This window comes from Poecilia reticulata, chromosome 3 (genome assembly GCF_904066995.2).
Source record: "Poecilia reticulata chromosome 3, P_reticulata-male-v2, whole genome shotgun sequence".
In the NCBI taxonomy this organism is placed as follows: domain Eukaryota; kingdom Metazoa; phylum Chordata; class Actinopteri; order Cyprinodontiformes; family Poeciliidae; genus Poecilia; species Poecilia reticulata.
In genome coordinates this window covers 23,061,441-23,080,528 of record NC_088832.1, presented here as the reverse complement: position 1 = coordinate 23,080,528, position 19,088 = coordinate 23,061,441, and the positions used below count along the sequence as shown (strand labels likewise).

The window sequence follows — 19,088 nt, the reverse complement described above, 5'->3', positions numbered from 1 at the left end:
CAAATTTCTAATTGAAAACTTGTTTTTATATATATATTTCAATATTAGCACACAGCTCTGGAAAATTACAATTTATCACTTTCTCTGATTTCACTCTTTATAGGTTTATGTTTGAGTAAAATGAAGTATATGAACGACATGTCTCTGAAATTCAAAGCAAAAATTTAGCTTTTATTTGCAGAAAATGAGAAATGGTGAAATTTAAAACAATGCAGAGCTTTCAGGCCTCAAATAATGCAAAAAAACAAAAAAAAACAAAAACAAGTTCATGATCATTTATAAATAACAATACTGATGTTTTAACCCAGGAATAGTTCAGAAATCAATATTTGGTGGAATAGCAGGAGGTTTTCAGTGCAGTGGACTCTTCATTTATTCCAGAGCTTTACATTTTTTTTAATTTCTTCATGAATGTCAGATGAAAACATTCCTAAAAAGCAAGAATAAACTACACAACCTGAGCAAATGTTGTGGCATTTGCGATAAGACTGCCAACCTTACACAACAAACAGTGGAGCTAATGACTTAGTAGTGAAGCCACATGTCAGATAGAGAGACGGATATGTGGGATGAAGGTGCGTCACCTCATCATCAGTTCTGATTGGCGGACTGCTCGGTCACAAAAGTGGGAACATCTTCAACACGCACATTCAGAATAGCACTTGGCAGGAATGCGCAAAGGCAACAGGCGCATCAGGAGCGGCTCTGCTGTTATAGCCAAGCCGGATCAGTAGCGCTGAGACACCGGACACCCGCTCCGGAATCCTGTTGAGCCACATGCTCCTCCCGGGCCCCCGGACCATTTTTAGTCGAAAGCATACTGTGTTCAGAGGGACCCTCTCCGCAAGCTCTGCCTTATATGAATATGAGCTCACCAGGTTATCCGAGAGGGGCAGAGTGTCCAGAAAATTACTCAAGTAAGAGTAAGAAAGTACCAATCACTTAAAAATTACCCGGAGCAAAAAATAAAGTTATGTGGGAATTTGGGTATTTTAAAGATCAAATTTATTCACATAAATAACATAATTACAAAATAACAAAATCTGGATTTTTTTCAAATTTTTGTAATATTTTTAAAAAATATATTTTTTATATTTATATTTTACATATATACAAAACATGTAAACATGTTTGTTTTTCATTCAGTTTGTAGAAAATCCAGACATTTTACTCAAGTAAGAGTAAAAATACTTCAAAATAAAATTACTCAAGTAAAAGTAAAAAGTACAGCGTAGTAAAAAAAAATACTCCTAAAAGTAAATTTTATCCAAAAAGTTACTCAAGTCAATGTAACTGAGTAAATGTAACTAGTTACTACCCAGCTCTTGAGGGGGAGTCTAAGATAAAACAAAAGGAGGTTTATCATCTCTGCGTCGCACTAACAGATGCAACTGATATGAAACGACTTTCTTAAACTCACAGGAGACAGAAAAAAAAGAGGGAAAAAAGGCAACATTATTTTTCAAAGCATCAGTCACCTAACACTTAAACATTTCAAGCTCAAACGGAGAAAACTGCATCAGAAAACATGGATAAAGCACCTGTTGCCGGGTGTGTTTGGCTTTTTAAAAGCGTCCTCGCCGGTGGGCGGAGCTAAGTCCCTGTGTCATTACAGCAGAACCATCTGCTCTGGGCCGCTTCCTGACATCCGAGCTCGCAGTAAGTATGTGTACTGTATACAAAATTAGATCTGTGCAGGCAAGAGTCGCTCCCGTCGAGCAGGTCAACTGTTGTGGACGGGACGGAGTGTTTGATGGATTTACTGAGCTGGTACCGGAGCTGCCGCCGACAGGCGATTACAGCGCTCCCATGGTGCCATGATTAATCTGACGTGCAGACTGTACATAACGGCGATATATTTGTTATTAAAAGGTTGCGCTGCACAACATGCAGGCTATTTTAATGACGGCAAACTGTGCATACTTTAAAAGGAGAACATAGACACTGCATTGAGTCAATGTATGCCATATAGAAAACCAGAAACACGTTTAATGGTTCCTGGTGGACGTGTTAAAAATAGTCGCTCTACACGATATCTTTTAAACTTTGGTCGTTTCGTACCCGAGCTGGTCGACTGGGGTTAGCTGAGTCGACACTTGCATGTAAAGTCAAGCCAGCTCTCTCTTAAAGATCATCATCGCACATATATGGTGCATTTCGATAATAGGTCAGTAGGGGGAGTCCTTGTAGGAGATAAAAATAGGAATGAAGCATAACTATAAAAAATGCATGACATCTACATACAGTATACTTCCACATCCACATTCTGTGTCCACAATGAATATTTTATCATTTTATTGCACATTTTTGGAGATGAACTCGGTCAAAGTACCGCATAATGCCACTTTTTCCTCATCTTCGTGAATTCATTTCTTCCAAATCTTCAGAGGTGACAGCAAAGGTTCTTGGGGATGTATTAAATGAAAATCTGTATCCAGAATATATATTTTATAATCTCACTATATACTCTTTGGAGATGGTGTCAGGTGCTTGGTTTGTTATCAGTTATCCAAATCTGTATGTCCGTACAGATAAGAAAATATATTTTGTGGCATTATCAGAGATATCAGAGATATCCTACCTTCACAAAAAGTATTTTTTTATTCTACAAAGTGTTTCAAATGAATAAATTTCCCAGAGGTTTGTTTTACAAGGTAGAATGAATGAAAAATATACTATTAAAACAGATTAACAGACATCAAACAAATAAATCTCCTTCACTTCTGAATAATTATGCACAAACGTCTTGAACTTGAACTTTTAAGTAAATCTAATATGAACACACAGCATATAGTCACACTCTTTTCTCTGTGTACCATCTGCAGGGAGTGCAAATACATGCTACTGTCACATTATGTAATTCCCCACAAAAGTAAAATCAGTCAATGTTATCAATCGTATTAGCCTATATTTTTCTCAAAAGTTTGATTAAAGAAGTTAAGATTTATTTGTTTAATGCTTGTTAATCGGTTTTTAGATATTTTTTCATTTATTCAATTTTGTGAAAAGATTTCTTCAAAGGCTATTTTATATTTTTAAAAAATGATTAAATATTTATTGTGTATATATGTGGAAGTGTGTCATACGCATAAATGTTTTATGGCTGTGCTTCTCCTTTTCTCTTTTTCCTTTACTAATTATGTAGCTTTTGTTTGGTGCCCATCTTCTTCGGGTTACGATGTCGAGTTTTCTTTTATGATGTAGGAGGAGTTTCGTATTGACCATGTATTCATTCTTTGCAGCCTTGAAAAAGTTTTGTATATATATTTTAGACAGTATTCTGACTATTAATAGTGTAAAAAAAAAAAAAATCTGGCTGCCGTAAATAATATAGAAATAATAAATATTAATTTTCAGAAACTATTATGCTTAATTTTACTATAATTGGTTAAAAATATCCAACAGCTGTGTTTCACGAATTATTGCTTAAGTGTGTGTTTACAGTTACTAAATGGAAATTACTGTAGTAAACCTATTCGAATCTGTTGTCAACGTAATCTTGGCAGCCAATCAGAGGAAGACATGAAAGTTACGTCACCGCGTTCAGGAACTTTCTGGTAGTCACGTAGTTATGGCAGACAGACTCTTTGCTGTCCTTGTAGCCGATATTTTGAAAGATTTAGAAAGCAGATGTTATTCTTCACAGTTTCATTCGGACCGGACTTTGGTCCTGTTTTTGTTGCCCGGAAAGCAAGCTATAAGCCCATCAGCTAGAAAGTAGGCGGGTCCTACAGTACGGCATCCTGTGCTGCTATTGGTTTAAACTGTTGTTGGTATGGTTTAAATGTCTGGCGGTGATAATAAACAAAGAGCTTGGTGTGAGGAGTTTTAGCTGTTACAACACTGTTGTCACACTCTTGCTATAGACTTATTGTGATAAAGTCTTTGGTTCATTTTTGCTCTTTCTTTTTAAGTTTAAACGTGGACAAGATGGTGACTAAAAGGATCCGCTCAGAGTACATGAAGAAGTTCAAAGACCCCAAATGGGAGACTTACACCAAGTGTTATGAGGAGATGCTGGCCTACAGGCTGACCCGGAGGCTGCTGGAGCACACACACAACCCCTGGTTCTGGAACGGCTCGGACAGCGACTCGGACTCGGGAGGAAGGAGCCCTCCTCACCCCAGTAAGAACCAGGTTGAAGCCGGCGGAGGCAGAGCTGAAACAGAGGAGCCTGAGGGGGTCAAGACGGACAGACAGCAGGAAACCAGAACCACCGGAGCCGGACCCAGACATGCTGTCCAGAACCAGGAGCAGATCAGGCCTGACCCACAGTCCTCAGCACACAGTAAGCATTAAATTAAAAGAGTAAGGTATCATCACGTTGTGATGTTTGCATGTGATCCTGTGTGATATGACTCACTGCTTAGGTTCGCAGTGTGACGATACCAGGGAGTCAAACAAAGCAGTTCAGGGAGAGGAAGAGGAGTTCTCTGCTCCACTCCGAGACAAAGGTAAGCTATTATCAAATATCATTTTAAAAGGCTGAGTACCTAAAGTATCACACAATTTAAGAGAAGCTTTACAACTTTATTATGTTTATATATAGTGTACTATATTTTTGATAGAGGTGCACCGATTTATCAACGCCGTTTTCCTTAATTTTGGGAGATCATTGATTGGCCATTACTTGCAAGTTAAGCTCATCTACCTCAGCAAAGGTCTAAAAATCGGCCGTTGTCCTCTTCTTGTCTCCTGTGAGAGAGGTTTGACTGACAGAGCGTCCCACCGGGTCACCTTTGCATGTTCGGAGTTAACAACAGTCACTCCATTGTTAAAAACTCAGTGACTTTCCTGCTACATTTAGCAGCATTTCAGACAAAAAGAGATTGGTATCGGCCAAAACTGGAATCGGCAAGTCTGCCTTTTTAAAGATCTGAAATCAGAGATCGGCCAGAAAACTGCAATTAGTGCGCCCCTAATTTTTGATCTTCTTTCTAGTCGGTAGGAAAACAGATGTATCTCTGAATTAATATTGAATTAATCAAATAATTCACATACCCTTAACATTTCTGCTGAAAACAGTACTTTGTTATTGTCAACAAGCCTCTTTTCAGGGAAAATATTTCAGGTTTCTACCTTTTTTCTTTTTTCTTTTGTTTTTAGCAATAATGTTTACAGTCAATCTGGTTGTAACAGAAACATTTAGTTGTTTTTCATTGAAGACCAGAAAACAAATAATTAGTTTTAAATGGTTTCAGAATAATTTTGCCATAGTTAGACAGTCGCACTGAAAAAAAATAAGAGAAATAAATTCATTGTTCTGCATGTAGATGTTGACTTGGAAAAAGTGACTTGTAATTTGAATTTTCTGCAAAACACTCCATGGAAAGGATTAAGATATTTGACCCCCTCACCACTGAAAACATTTTCTGCTTTTTTGTGCAAAATACTCCCCAAAAAACCCTCAAACGAATATGGGAAACGGATCAGACTGAGAAACGACAGCAGCAGATCTCATCAGCTCCGAAACACCCACACAATGTTAGGAGGAGGAAAGATGATGTAACACATTTTTTTAAACCAGTTGATACTCCTGTCACTGTAAATGATTGTTTTTTGATACAGAAAAATCTGCTTCAAAAAATCTGCTTCAAAACTGAAACTATATATATGTTCTACACAAAAATGTAGATATGTAGAAAAATGTCTCTATATTGATTAGTTTTTTTTGCTTTAAATACCTGAAACACGGCCAAACTAGTGGTGCGACCTCCTGTTTAAGTCTCAGTTTTCACTTCATGCTGTTGTGTTTTTTCTATTATTATTATTTTTGAGTAGTTATGAGTCAACAGTGGAGAAAATGTAAACTGCTGCCGTGGCAGTTACTCAACAAGTTGTTGCTAGGTAACCAAAGAATGAGAGAGTTGCTAGGCAACCAAAAAGCGAGTGAAAGTCTTTCCTGTGCCTACATCTCCCAGAATGCCATACGATTCTGGATCAGAATCCAATGAAATTATTGATAATTCTATCGAACGTGTTGGTATTGATCATGTGTCCACTGCAATATATACTGTTACTGATTTATTGTCCAGCCCCAGGTTAGGATTTGTAAAAGTTTTTCTTTTCATTTTCCAGAAAAAGAGACGAGAGCAGCCCGACCCCACCAAGGAAAACCCTCCAAATCAACGAGACCAGCCTGGCGCTCCCAGCGAGTGAGGCCTGTACGGCAGCTCAAAGAGGACACAAAGGAGAAGCGACATGCTTTCGCTCTGTATGGCTCAGGAGCAAAGGATGCAGACATCGCAAATAGGAAGACTCACAACGTCGGTCCTGCAGCTTCTACTGCTGAGGTGACGTAATGCCTGGTGTACCTGTCATTCTCTAAAACATGAAATATAACCGGTCGTTTCACGGACAGATTCATGAATCGGCTCTGCGTGCTAAGACCAGGCGGCAGGTGGAGCGGCAGGTCCAGTCCCGGCGACCTGAGCGGCGCCGGGCCAAATCAGCGGACCCAAATAAAGCCGAGATGGCGGTTCAGTCCGAGTTCAACCCCTGGCTCACCGAGTACATGCGCTGCTTCTCCGCTCGCTCCCGATAGGGCAGCGGCAGAACATCAGCACCGACAGCCATCATTCCTGCCTCTAGAAACAGCGGAAGTTCAGACACAAGGCACGTTTTACGTGCTCCGAGTCTCACTGCGACTTGTCTTCGTGGAAAACATCTCAAACTCAGGGATTTTATACAAGATGGAGGACAATCATGGAAGAAACGTTTTAGTTTTAGTTTTTGTCACAGAACTGAAGTTTTGTCACATGAAGACATTTGGCAACACTTGAACTTGAAGGGGTGTGCATAGCGGTGTGTTCACACCGAACACGTTACGCGCGTCAAAAACGCGTCGACGCTTCAAGTTCGGCGCATGTGCACTTTGAAGTCAGACGTTTGACATTTTGCTCTAGATATCAGTCCCGTCAAAACCGCTCTAGTTGGACGTCGAGAGGAAACTCCTTGGCGTACACGTCCCTCAAACTCTTCCACCGTCTCCTGCATGTTTCGTCCAAATAAATACAACGTTTATTTTACGTTTATTTAACGTGTTTCAACGTTTTTGCTGGACGGATTTGGATAGATCAAATACGGGGAAATATTTTCAAATAGTTATAACTTACTCAACATCTCAACTTCCTCTCTGATCCTCTCCCAAGTCAGGTCCTTTATATTCCTGGCTCTAGTCGTAGCTCGATTGGTCGTAGATTACAGGACAATTTGTTTATTCTCCATAGTTTTATTTTTCTGAGATCACGTCGGAAAATGCAAAACTACGAACGGCTGAAGTTCAGATTTTCCAGCGTTGGTCGCATCAAACGCTTCAAATCGCGCAGCACTTGACGCGCCTCCACATGTGACTGTTTATGACTGTTGTAATGAAGTTTCATTTGGTAAATAATGACTTTAAATGAACGTTTTAATTGCACTTTGCATTAAAAATGGCATTTGCAAATTAAACTTTACAACATTCAGTCTTATGCACATCCCTTCAAATGAAGCTTTACCAGACATTTAATGTTAGTAGTTCACATTGAATCTTAACAGCCATACTTTGACGCAAATCCTTTAAGACATCCAGTAAAAGGACGACTTTGTTATGGCGATAATAATCTACAGAGGAGCGACTCGTGGGTAAAAGAATCAGATAAAGATTCTTGTTCGTGAAGAAACTTTTGAACTTGTATGAACAATAATTCAAGGATTCGGTGTTGACCAGAAGTTTACATACTCATGGTTTTGTTAGGGAGGAGTGATGAGGCAACATTTAGCAAGAGGAAGGTGAGCAGGTTTGAATTAGTTTAGGAAAGGAGGAGGAGGACCACCAGCAGGAGGCGCTGCAGTCCCCAACCTGCAGACTCAGCCTGACGTCAAGGTGAGCAGCTCTTCATCCATCTTCCTCTTCCTCACCCACACAGCGCTGTTTAACTCAGAACCAACCAAATCTGTTTTAATATTCCCAAAAGTACCTTTTTTCTTTTCAAAAAGGCAACTCAAGTAAATGTAACTAGTTACTATTGAACTCTGACTGTTGCTCACAGCTCATCAAACCTGAGAAATCTTTCAAGGGCTAAACTAGCTTAGCTTTAGCATCATGACTGTGACGTTTCTGATTTGTAATAAAACCTGCAGAGCGTCTAAATCTGTTTATTGTGGTTTAACTGGAATCATGATAAAGGAGATATAAACGGTTTGGATTTTATTTTCTTGTTGCAAACCGTTCACTAACTTCACTTTTTTTCTCTCTGTTTCGCTCCACGATTTTCTTATAGCATCAGAATTACAACTTGTAGCGATGTTGGTTCTGGAAAAGGGACAGAAAGTTTCCTGCGCCTGCCTGGAAGAGGCTCATCCGCAGGAGAAATACCCAGAATGCACCAGGAACACCTGGTTTTATTTAGAAATGTTCTCAAATTATTTAGACTCACCTGCTTCCTTCACATTTTTGAAACATTTCCTGTCGTCACCATCTTTGATTTGACCTTGAAGGGATTTTATTCTTTCTTCTGTCTCCTTTTGGGTTTTTGTTGTCTTCCTTCATCTGGTTATTGTCCATAAATTAAGACTACTGGTTTAACTTCAGGCAGATTGCGTCCTTTTTAATTTAAAATAAACTTAAACATTGTAAAACGTTTTCTTAACTAGGTGTTACTCAGGGTCACTAGACCTTTTTCCACATGTCTTTCTTTTCTTTTTTTTCAGAAAAAAACAATTTAGTGTGTGAGATACGTTCATCTTAGATCCAATCCAAAGTATAACAGAGATTATAATCTGAGATTTCTGTCACTGTTTTGAAGCCAAAAAAACTGAAAAAAAAACATGTAATATTCATAGTTTACTTGCGTTAATATGAAATGTTGTAATTACTTTTAATATTTTATATTGGTGGTTGCTGTTAACTTAAACTAGTTTGTATTGTCACATTAAGTGTTTAATCATGATTACACTTGAAACTTATAAACTATATTTTGCTTTTGATCAAATATTTTACAGAAGTTAAACATTAGAAACGGTGGGAAGACTGTTTTATTCTCTTTTTCGTTATTGTTGTAGCATCATGTTCATTATTGGTTTGTAATTAATTATGTGCAGCATTTCACTTTAAAAACAATCAGTTGATTTTCTGTGTTCTCAGATAAATGCAGAGAAACAGAAAATGTTTATTGTTTTGGTTTCTACAGTAATACTTTCACAGTTTGTTCTGTTTTCCACAAAATCTATACAGACATTTAAATGACTTAAAGATGAACTGAAGCTTTTAGTGAAACATTTTTCTAGCACATTGTTGAGTTTGTGACTGGCAGCATAAACAGTTTGTAATGTTTTTTATGTTGTAAGCTTTTGGAAACTAGTTTTTTCTGTTCAGGTTCATCTAAATAAAACAGTTTGATAAAAAAAAAAACAGTTTTGAGTATTTTAATGCAAATAAAGAAAGAGGTGGAGATTTATTACACAGAATTTAAACCTGAATTGATTATTTCCATTAGCCAGAGTTGGCAAAGAGAAACTTCTTGAGGACATTTTTGGTACTTTTAATATTTTTACTACATTTTTTACTTAATTATAAAGGATCAGATATCCAATGTGAGCACCGTAACTTCACTGAATAATAAAAGTGAAAAAAATAATTTGGAAAATGTCTTCCTTTGCCTGATTTTGTTTTGTAATTATGTTAATAATATGAATTATTTTTTATGTTGGTTCTTAAAATACCAAAAATTTCACATAGCTTAATATTTTGATCCAAACTAATGTAATTTTTAAATATTAAATAATTGTTTTGATCAGTAATTACCTTTCTACCAAATACTCTTTGATTCTTGAGTAATTTCTTAGACGGCTACGTTTTACTTCAGTAAAATACTTTGAAGTAGTTCTACTCGTACTTGAGTACAATTTGTGGATTCTCTACTCACCTCTGCTTGTAGCTTATGAAAAACTAAACAATACAAAAATACATGCAAAATTTGAGTATCACACAAAACCAATAGGCTGCACAGTGGCGCAGTTGGTAGAGCTGTTGCCTTGCAGCAAGAAAGTTCTGGGTTTGATTCCCAGCCTGGGGTCTTTCTGCGTGGAGTTTGCATGTTCTCCCTGTGCATGCGTGGGTTTTCTCCGGGTACTCCAGTTTCCTCCCACAGTCCAAAAACATGACTGTCAGGTTAATTGGTCTCTCTAAATTGTCCCTAGGTGTGAGAGTGTGTGTGCATGGTTGTGTGTCCTGTGTGTCTCTGTGTTGCCCTGCGACAGACTGGCGACCTGTCCAGGGTGACCCCGCCTCTCGCCCGGAACGTTAGCTGGAGATGGGCACCAGCAACCCTCCCGACCCCACTGAGGGACAAGGGTGAAAGAAAATGGATGGATGGATGGATAAAACCAATAAAAGTATTTTTAATCCTAAAGTTAAATGGTAAGACTCAGAAATAAGGGAAAAACTGCTGAGCTGACAGCTTCATGAGGAGACCGAGAACTGTCTCTGTTTACAAGGATATCTATAGAAAGCTTAGTGGAAGGAAGAAATGTGGATCTCCCAAACATTATTGATTGAAATATAACAGTATATGTAATAAATCTATCAGAATATCACTTTTTGAATTGAATTACAGAAAAAACAGAACTTTTACATGATTTTCAAATTAGAATATAAAGGATTCAAATGAATAAATCCGAGTTTGACTCTACAAATATTGAAGTTGTGAAGCTGTAGAGAAATAAAAAAACAAAAACACATATCCGGTGATGTATTTGTTTTATTTCAAAAACATATGCCAATCATAAACAATAAATTAAAAATCTATGATATTCATGACAAAACAAGACGTACATGGAAACAAAAGAATCCGATGACAAAAAACGAAACACAAAATGACGACATCCAGATGTGAAGCAGCAAAAGCCACCGTCGTATTTCAGACTAAATATGAAAAGCTGCTTTAGTTTGAACCGTGATGGAAAAGTTTAGAGTTCTGTCCTTATTATGGCTTTAATTAAGCTACGTAGGAAGATGATGACTAAAGCAAAGTGACGTGTTAGCCTCAAAAGATTAAAATAAATAAAGCACACAACAGATAAGCTTCAGACTGCAGCTGTGATCGGTTAGCATCAGTCGGGTTTTCATGTAAACAAGCAACAGTTAGTGAGAGATCTGCCACTTCACTGGCTGCAGGACAAACGAGTTACACAACCGTTAAACTTGTTAAAGTGGTGACCCGTCCTTCACACACGGAGCACGAGGAGCCAGTGTTTTTAAATATACAGTGGAGCATGAAAATGATGCTAATATGACTGCTAATGTGGTACAGATGGAATATCAGCTATAATAAAATACTCCGTCTGGAAAGCATGCGTCGGTCTCTATTTACAGAAACTCTGTACAGCAAAAAAAGGGAAACCAGGGGATTTAATGCAAGAAAGGCAGCGGGGAAGGGAGGGTGTGTTAGCTGAGGAGGAGTTAATGAGGGAAACATTTAGTGGAGTGTTTAAACCAGAGAGGGAAACAAAGAGAGAACAGCAGTTCAGGGGGGTTAAAGTTTGGTTTCCATGCCAAAGAGTCGATGATAAAGTCGTCTGGTTTGCATCAATTCATCCACATTCAAGCTGGAGCAAAATGCCAACCTATTTTACTAACAAATTATCCAGTCAAATCTTGTTTACGTTACATGGACTGAAGGTGGAGTCCAGACTGCATCGGAGGGAATACAGTGTGAGACATGCAAACGTTTAACATCCTGGGTGGGATGGATGGTCGGGGGCCATTTTGGTCCAGTAAAGCAGCGAGCGGACTGCTGGGAAGATGGCCGATCTGAGGGAGGGGTGAGGGGCCAGAAGGACTTCTCAGCTCTCTGCACATGCAGAAATGAAAATAAAGACTCTGAAGGGTCCGTGCAAAGGTCATGGGAGGGGTCACCAGCCAGCAACCTGAACCCAACACTGTCAGGCCCTCCATGGCTCTTCTTCTTCTTCTGGTCTTTATAAACCTGCCCCAAACAGAAACACTGGGTAAATAAGCAACAACGCAATTTAAAAAACATAAAGGATGAATTATGAGGCAGTCATTGTTAACAGAAAGGTGAGAAATAAATTAGAGCTGAAACGATTAATCGTGATTAATCAAATATGAAGTAATCGTGTGCTCAAAATTTATCATTGCGTTCAAATCTCCAGGTTGTGATATCTGAAACATTACGACTGTGAATGCAAACATGCCCTGATTAGGATTTCAAAGTAAATCTAAACTCTGCAACAATAGATTAGAGCTGAAACAATTAATCAGATTAATCGTGATTAATTGATGTTATCGTAGCATTTTGTACTCAAAATGCATGTTTGTATTCAAATCTGCAGGTTGAAACATTATGATTATAAATGCCCTGATAAACATCTCAGAGTATGTGTAAATTCTGTTGTAAAAGATTAGAACTGAAGCGATTAATTGGATTAATTGATTATCAAAGTTATGGTCAACTAATTTACTAATCGATTAATTGTTAACTAGAGTGTAGAGACCCCAAAAAATTATATTTTACCGAAAGAACGAGATATTCAAAGTAGTAATTAAAACAAATCCGTACAAAAACTAAATACATTTTGAGCTTCAGATAAAAAGCCAATATTTTTCTGTAAATATTTTTAACTCAAAACTCCTCAAGCTGCATTTAAGCTTCACCTGTTAAAATTCTTAAACGTAGATGCATCCTGTGCTAAAACTAAATGTTGTGCTGTTGCATTTTAAGCAATAAAATGCTTATTTTCTTATTTAAAAACAGAAACGTATTTGTTTATTTGCATTTTAATGTATTTTTAATATTGCATAAAATAGGCTCAAGTGGTAAAATTTGAAAATATGCCAAATGTCAGTTTTTTAAAACTGATTAATCGATTACTTGTCAAAATAATAGAATAAAATAAATGAATATACCCATAATTATATTATTGCATCATTAAAGCTGAACTCCTGTTTTAATGAAGGAGTAATTAATGACTTTATGTGCTGATTTCATTGGAAACCTCTGGTTCTCTAAACCTTTTCACCTTCATGTAGTGAATTGCACGGAGTCCACTAGCAGCCGCAGTCCTGGGAGCCCTGCGGCTGAGCGCGGCGCGGAGAGCGCAGCTGTCGCAACGCCGCGTCGCCGTACTGGATGCCTGAACCCATCCGCTCTGGATCCAACTCCCCTAGAGAGGCGACCAGACAGCAGAGGAAACGTTAGAAGAACCGAGAAGAACCGAGGTGCGTTGGTTTTACATAACAAAGAAGAAAGAAGAAAGGTTTGGTGACTGCCAACAGAACGAGGCTAAAGTAGTTTCCAGATGAATAAACTGAAAAATGTACTCAAGTAAGAGTAGCACTACTACTACTAATGAACTACTCAACATAGTTTTACTCAAGTAAAAGTTACAAAGAAATTACTCAAGAGGAAAAAAGTATTTGGTAAGAAGTCCACTGAAGTACTGAGTAACTGATCAAATTATTAGTGATTTAATATTAAAAATTACATCATCAGAGGGAGAAAAATACAAAGTCAAGTGAAAGATTTTGGTATTTTAATAAACCAAAATGACAACTATTCATATAAGTAACAAAAGCTAACAAAATCAGACAAAAGAAAATGTTTCCAAATATTTTTTTTCTATATGAAACTTATACAACTTTAACAAAAACGGCAGGTGTGTGTCTAATGAATTTTTTATTAAAACATTTTTCTTTTTCATTCAGTGAGTAGAAAACCCACTGAAATTTTATTCGAGTAAAAATACTTCATAATAAAGTTACTCGAGTAAAAGTAAAAAGTATTAAAAAATATTCCTAAAAGTAATTTTGTTCAAAAAAGTTACTCAAGTAACTTTAACTGAGTAACTCTGACTTGGATGAAGTGATGGTCTGTGTTGGGCGACGGGTCGGGCTCCTACCGGACTCGATCTTGTTGAGGATTTTCCGAGCGCACTGGACGAAGGCCTCCTCGACGTTCTCCCCCGTCAGCGCGCTGGTCTCCAGGAACATCAGCTCTGAGACACAAACACCCACAGATTATTAGAGCCTCTGGTTTTCTGCACACAGCATGGCGAGTGAGTCGAACATCATCTGCTCAGATTCTTCAACTGTAACATAAAAAACCACGTGGAGCAGCGTTGACCAAACTGAGGCCCGGGGGCCAGAAATGGCCCCCAATGCAGTTCAAGAATGATACAGATTTGTTCATTAAGCTTTTTATGTTTAATCAGTGTAAGATTATTGCTGACACAGCAATAGAAAATGTTAAGTCGTATTTTTATAAGTAGAACTACAACTATCCAGAAACTTTTACTGAAAAGCCGACATCACTGAGCCCAAATCAGCTTTTAGTTTATTAACTTTAATGAATAGTAGTTTTCACAGAAAGAGACCCAAATTCTGCTGAGAATAAATTAGTTCGATCAAATCCCAAATGTGAGAACTACACAACTTTCTTCTGATAGAACAAAAAAAAAAAAAAAAAAATCGAGTCTACTTTGTTTGATTTTTTAAATTTTCTTTTCTCGTGAGTTTTGTTGACTCGACAGTTTTGGTCCGTGTCCAAACCGTCTGGACGGCCCTGAAGTTCAGCTGTTGACTATCTGATGCGTTTATGACGTTTTCCTGATGTGAAACTGCAGCTGAACTTCAGACTTATTGATTGATTTATTGACGCAGATTGTTTTTAATTCAGTCAGAAAGCCTCCTGGATCAGCCGGTACCGTTTTCCTGAGCGAACCGCGACGCCTCCAGGAACGTGACCTCTCTGTCGGCGTCCAGGTCCTTCTTGTTCCCGCAGAGGATGATGACGATGTTTTGACTGGCCAGCATCCTGGCGTCGCTCAGCCACGTGGTCAAAGCGTTGTACGTTTCCCGACTGCAGAGACGGACACGAGTGAACAGGGGAAGCTGCAGAAACGGATCTACGACTGGATTCTGTTGGTACCTGGTGATGTCGTAGACCAGCAGCGCTCCTGCGGCTCCTCTGTAGTAACTTCTGGTCACAGACCTGACGGACGCAGACAAACGGCAGATTAACTGAGATCTGGGTAAACACAGTCAAACCATCACAGGCATTCTGGATGTCAGGTTTTCATTGGATCAAAATGCTGCTGCTGCCAAAACATCCCAACTCTTCACGTCCTGAACAAGATGGAGTCAAAAATGAAATAATCTGATTTATTTAAAGGTTCAGAAAGTTTACAAATAATCCAGGATTAGTTCTGACTTTAGTGTTAAAATATCAAATGTCCTTTTATTTTATATGAAACCCTGAAAATGACAACAACCTTAAAAAGAGGTTAATATGTCTGAAGTGATAGATTAATGACAGAATGGATTATTCTGTATTGATCCCCAAAGTCGTTTTCGTTTTGGGCCAAATCCAGATCAAAATGCTCTTAAAGGGCCGGTTGTGCCAGAATATAATGATAAAACCTGCTGTTAAAATATCAATTAATTCTTAAAATTTTATTTTTTTGAACATCTTTTCAGTCCCTCCAGGATTTTATGATTCTTTTTGTGATTTTTTCACAGTAAAAATCAAAGTGTTTGTGGTAGTAATTTGGAAATATTTGCAATGTTTGCATTTATTTATAACGGTCAATGCGACTGTTTATTACTCACTGTACAGATCATGAACTATAATCTGACATCAATTAAAGCTAAGGCTGCTGTTTAGCACAAGTAAGAAAGTTTTGACAATTTCTGAGAAAAATCTGCAATAAATTCGCAATTATGTATTGGTGCAAAAGAGTGCGGGGATTTGTTGATTTTATGTAAATTTCCACAATAATTTTCAAGAAACTGGAGGAACTGATTGATAAAAGCTGAATTAATTTGATTGATGACACAATATTTAAGCACACTTAGAGTTTAGTCTAGAATCTAGAGGGCCACATAAAAAGCTATGGCGGGCCGGATTTGGCCCACGGGCCTCTAGTTTGACACACGTGTCCTTAAAAAAATTGCTTACATTTTTAAGCTTCATAACATTTTTGATTTCCTGAAGTCTAAAGAATATAGTTTAAGTTAAAAGTATTCAGTCCGTTTTTATTATTGGTTGCCTACGGTAACGCCTCGTTTTCTTCACTCCATCTCTGCTTCTGATTGGCTGATCAGCTCTGCTTGACGACTCCTCTTCTGGAAGCTCTGGTTTCTGGTGAGTTTAAGGTTTGTGAAGGTCAAACAAAAACATCTTACCCAACCGGATCAAACTCAGGATGGATTACCATGCTGGATTTAAAAAACTTTAATGTATTTATCCTAAATTGTGTCAAACTCAGTTCCAAACCATAAGGCGAGGGACAAATGAACGTCCAAACACCAGTGACCAGAGCAACATCATTTATCGTCTCAGACATTTTCTAATGCACTGTGTTGTTTTTCTTCTTAATCGTTTTATTCCAGCTGTGTTGCTCGTGGTCGTTACTGGTTGGTCTGAGGTAATAAAGGCTGGAGGCTCCGTGTGAACGATGTGATTCACCTGAAGCGTTCTTGTCCTGCGGTGTCCCAGATCTGCAGTTTGACCGTTTTGTTGACGACACTGATGATCTTTGAGCCAAACTCCACGCCAATCGTGTGGTTAGATTCATCCTTAACTGGAAGGAAAAAGAACATAAAATAAATGTACATGCAGGTCCTGCTGTCATTAAAAATATTTAAAACTGTCTCAGTTAATCAACCTAACAAATTGAACAAAACAATTTGAAATCTGAAAGCGGAGGAAACCGTAAGAGCAGCTGAACGCTTCCACGTCTTCCTGACTTACATCTCTTCTCTATGAACTGGTGCAGCAGGCAGGATTTGCCTGTCCCAGCATTCCCAATCACCAGGAATTTAAAGAGGAAATCTGCAGATGGGAGATAGAAAAAAAAAAAAAAACACCTTAAGAAAATGTTTTTTTATTCTGTTAAGTTTTCCATTTGAGAGTACCGCTGCCTTGGAGCAAGAATGTCGACCTGGAAAACAAAAACAAAACAAAGAATCATCTGTTTGTCTGTCATGTTTGGTTTTACATTTCTGTAAATAGATTTGGGAGGTTAGTGATGTTCTTAATGCCGTGAAGAAGAGGCAAACAGTTATCGCGTAATAACATCTGAGAGGCCTTACAGATTAAATAAAACCCTGTTAAAAGATGCTTTGTGATCATTTCACACCAACATTTGACATAATAAACATTCAGCGTTAACCATATATTAATTACCAGTAATTCCAGATTACTTTAATAGAAAGGGACCTTAAACAGGCCTCTGCTTTGGACTGTTGCAGTCCAAAGCAACTTTATAAACAGCAGCCATGTCAGCGAGTAACTAATTCAATACTCTGAATTCAACATCTCATCTAGATTAAGAGTTAAAGTATTCTAATCTAGCAAGCAGACTGCAGGACAGCAGATCTCCTAAATGTTTTTGGAGTCCTGATCTTAACATCAACCTGTCTGCCTGGGAATGCCTGGAGGACCAGAAGGATCTGAGGAATCTGGGAATGCCTGGAGGACCAGAAGGATCTGAGGAATCTGGGAATGCCTGGAGGTCCCGAAGGATCTGAGGAATCTGGGAATGCCTGGAGGTCCAGAAGGATCTGAGGAATCTGGGAATGCCTGGAGGTCCAGAAGGATCTGAGGAATCTGGGAATGCCTGGAGGTCCAGAAGGATCTGAGGAATCTGGGAATGCCTGGAGGTCCAGAAGGATCTGAGGAATCTCACATCAGATCTGTGACCTGACCTCCAGCAACCAACAGGCTCAAAAACTACAGGCACGAAACAAACTGGTTTCGTTTGATTTGGGTTTTCCTTCGCTTCGATTTGTTAATAACATTTTCACTTTTGAAAGTAAAGTTTTCCCATTTCTGCCTAAAAGTGTTGCAGATATAACACAAAAAGTTTAACACCAGATCCATTAGGATGCAGCATTTAGTTCATCATTAAATAAAAGGCGCATAGCGGCACATATGGATGAGCATTAACTGAATAAAGCAACACAAAACGTCCTTTTTAAGAGTCACAGATTTCTAAAGGCTCTAATATATCCCTGTGCCATCATCCATCCAAATAGGATATTCTTGTGTTTTTTTGTTCCTCTCTAAGCATGTAAACCCTGAAAGGTCAGTTTGATCCATAAGAACCGCCACGGTAAACTCGACTGTAAGATCTATTTAGACTGACAGCTTTGTTCAGAGACTTGAGTCGCTTTGTAAGTGGCTCGGTTAGCCTGGAAGCTATGTGTTTTCGTTGGGAAAAAGCCCTATCGACACACCTGCCTCCTTCTCCTCCCTGCGGCTAAAGAAACAAGCTAACAGCGGCCCCTCCGCTACAACACCGCCCGCTTACCGTAGGACTCCGACATCGCCAGGGTGGCGGTTTAACAGCAAACCGATGGGAGCGAAAAACAGCAGCTGACAAATAAATTGCTAGCTAAGTAAAGAAATATAGTCCCGTCGAGGATTTCCGTGGATTCCAGCTGATTTTCCCTTCCGATTTCCCGTGTGTTGTTTCAAAATAAAAGCTTTTTGTGGTGAATCCATAACATTTTCCATGTAATGACTCAAAATGATCACGAGGTGGTGCTGTTACTGCTCAATTAATAATGCTGAATTGTTATGTCATGGTCTCACAATCATGAGGTAGACTGGAGGCATGACACCCTCCACAAAAATGAACAATGCTCATTGCTGAAGAAGCTTTATCAGAGTGCTTTATCAAGGCGTATTCGTGGAAAGTTAAGTGAAGGGAAAAAGGCGTTGTAGAAAATGACACTGCAAAACCACAGACTGTTATTTTCAGCCTAGTTTCTAAAACAAATACTTGAAATAGGACAAAAGTAACTTACAAGTAACTTTTCAGCACAATATAAGAGCTTGTTTAACAATTCTTTAATAATTATGAAAAACTACTTGTTTAGAGACTTGAGTGTCTCAAAAAAAAAACTTTCCTCATATCCATCCATCCATCCATCCATCCATCCATCCATCCATCCATCCATCCATCCATCCATCCATCCATCCATCCATCCATCCATCCATCCATCCATCCATCCATCCATCCATCCATTTTCTTCCGCTTATCCGGGGTCGGGTCGTGGGGGCAGCAGCTTCAGAAGGGAG

The 19,088-nt window shown here is 38.5% G+C and overlaps 2 protein-coding genes and 1 long non-coding RNA gene across 7 annotated transcripts; 2 read left to right on the top strand and 1 right to left on the bottom strand.

Annotated features, from left to right (window-relative positions):
* The first annotated feature begins 1,550 nt into the window (after positions 1-1,550).
* On the top strand, positions 1,551-9,620 carry ccsapb (centriole, cilia and spindle-associated protein b). Of its 5 annotated transcripts, none has more exons than XM_081605274.1 (6): positions 1,551-1,659; positions 3,915-4,288; positions 4,371-4,454; positions 6,079-6,293; positions 6,362-7,867; positions 8,265-9,620. In XM_081605274.1, exons 2-5 carry the CDS (start codon positions 3,931-3,933, stop codon positions 6,542-6,544), a joined length of 840 nt encoding a protein of 279 aa, XP_081461400.1. In that variant the 5' UTR covers positions 1,551-1,659; positions 3,915-3,930; the 3' UTR covers positions 6,545-7,867; positions 8,265-9,620. The 5 variants fall into 5 exon arrangements, with proteins under 5 accessions (XP_081461400.1, XP_081461399.1, XP_081461398.1 ...); XM_081605273.1 differs by lacking the exon at positions 1,551-1,659 and adding an exon at positions 3,551-3,816; XM_081605272.1 differs by lacking the exon at positions 1,551-1,659 and adding an exon at positions 3,552-3,717.
* A 1,104-nt stretch (positions 9,621-10,724) lies between these two features.
* Positions 10,725-18,488, bottom strand: rab4a (RAB4a, member RAS oncogene family). Its single transcript, XM_008405810.3, has 8 exons — positions 18,316-18,488; positions 16,755-16,835; positions 16,470-16,584; positions 14,931-14,993; positions 14,707-14,861; positions 13,903-13,998; positions 13,024-13,167; positions 10,725-11,969 (listed from the first exon to the last, which is right to left on the bottom strand). Exons 1-7 carry the CDS (start codon positions 18,329-18,331, stop codon positions 13,052-13,054), a joined length of 642 nt encoding a protein of 213 aa, XP_008404032.1. The 5' UTR covers positions 18,332-18,488; the 3' UTR covers positions 10,725-11,969; positions 13,024-13,051.
* LOC145551113 (uncharacterized) lies at positions 15,996-16,912 on the top strand. Its single transcript, XR_014086929.1, has 2 exons — positions 15,996-16,145; positions 16,394-16,912. It is a non-coding gene; the product is annotated as an uncharacterized LOC145551113 (long non-coding RNA).
* Positions 18,489-19,088: the final 600 nt, after the last annotated feature.

What these genes read in the sequence shown, in the direction of transcription:
- rab4a (XM_008405810.3), bottom strand. An exon ending in CTGGTCTACGACATCACCAG is followed by an intron (nt 14,862 to 14,930) that starts GTACCAACAGAA and finishes CCGTCTCTGCAG; the next exon opens with TCGGGAAACGTACAACGCTT. An exon ending in GCGGTTCGCTCAGGAAAACG is followed by an intron (nt 13,999 to 14,706) that starts GTACCGGCTGAT and finishes TTTGTGTCTCAG; the next exon opens with AGCTGATGTTCCTGGAGACC.
- ccsapb (XM_081605272.1), top strand. Translation starts at nt 3,572, where the DNA reads ATGGCAGACAGACTCTTTGCTGTCCTTGTAGCCGATATTTTGAAAGAT. An exon ending in TGCTCCACTCCGAGACAAAG is followed by an intron (nt 4,455 to 6,078) that starts GTAAGCTATTAT and finishes TTCATTTTCCAG; the next exon opens with AAAAAGAGACGAGAGCAGCC. An exon ending in CTGCAGCTTCTACTGCTGAG is followed by an intron (nt 6,294 to 6,361) that starts GTGACGTAATGC and finishes TTTCACGGACAG; the next exon opens with ATTCATGAATCGGCTCTGCG.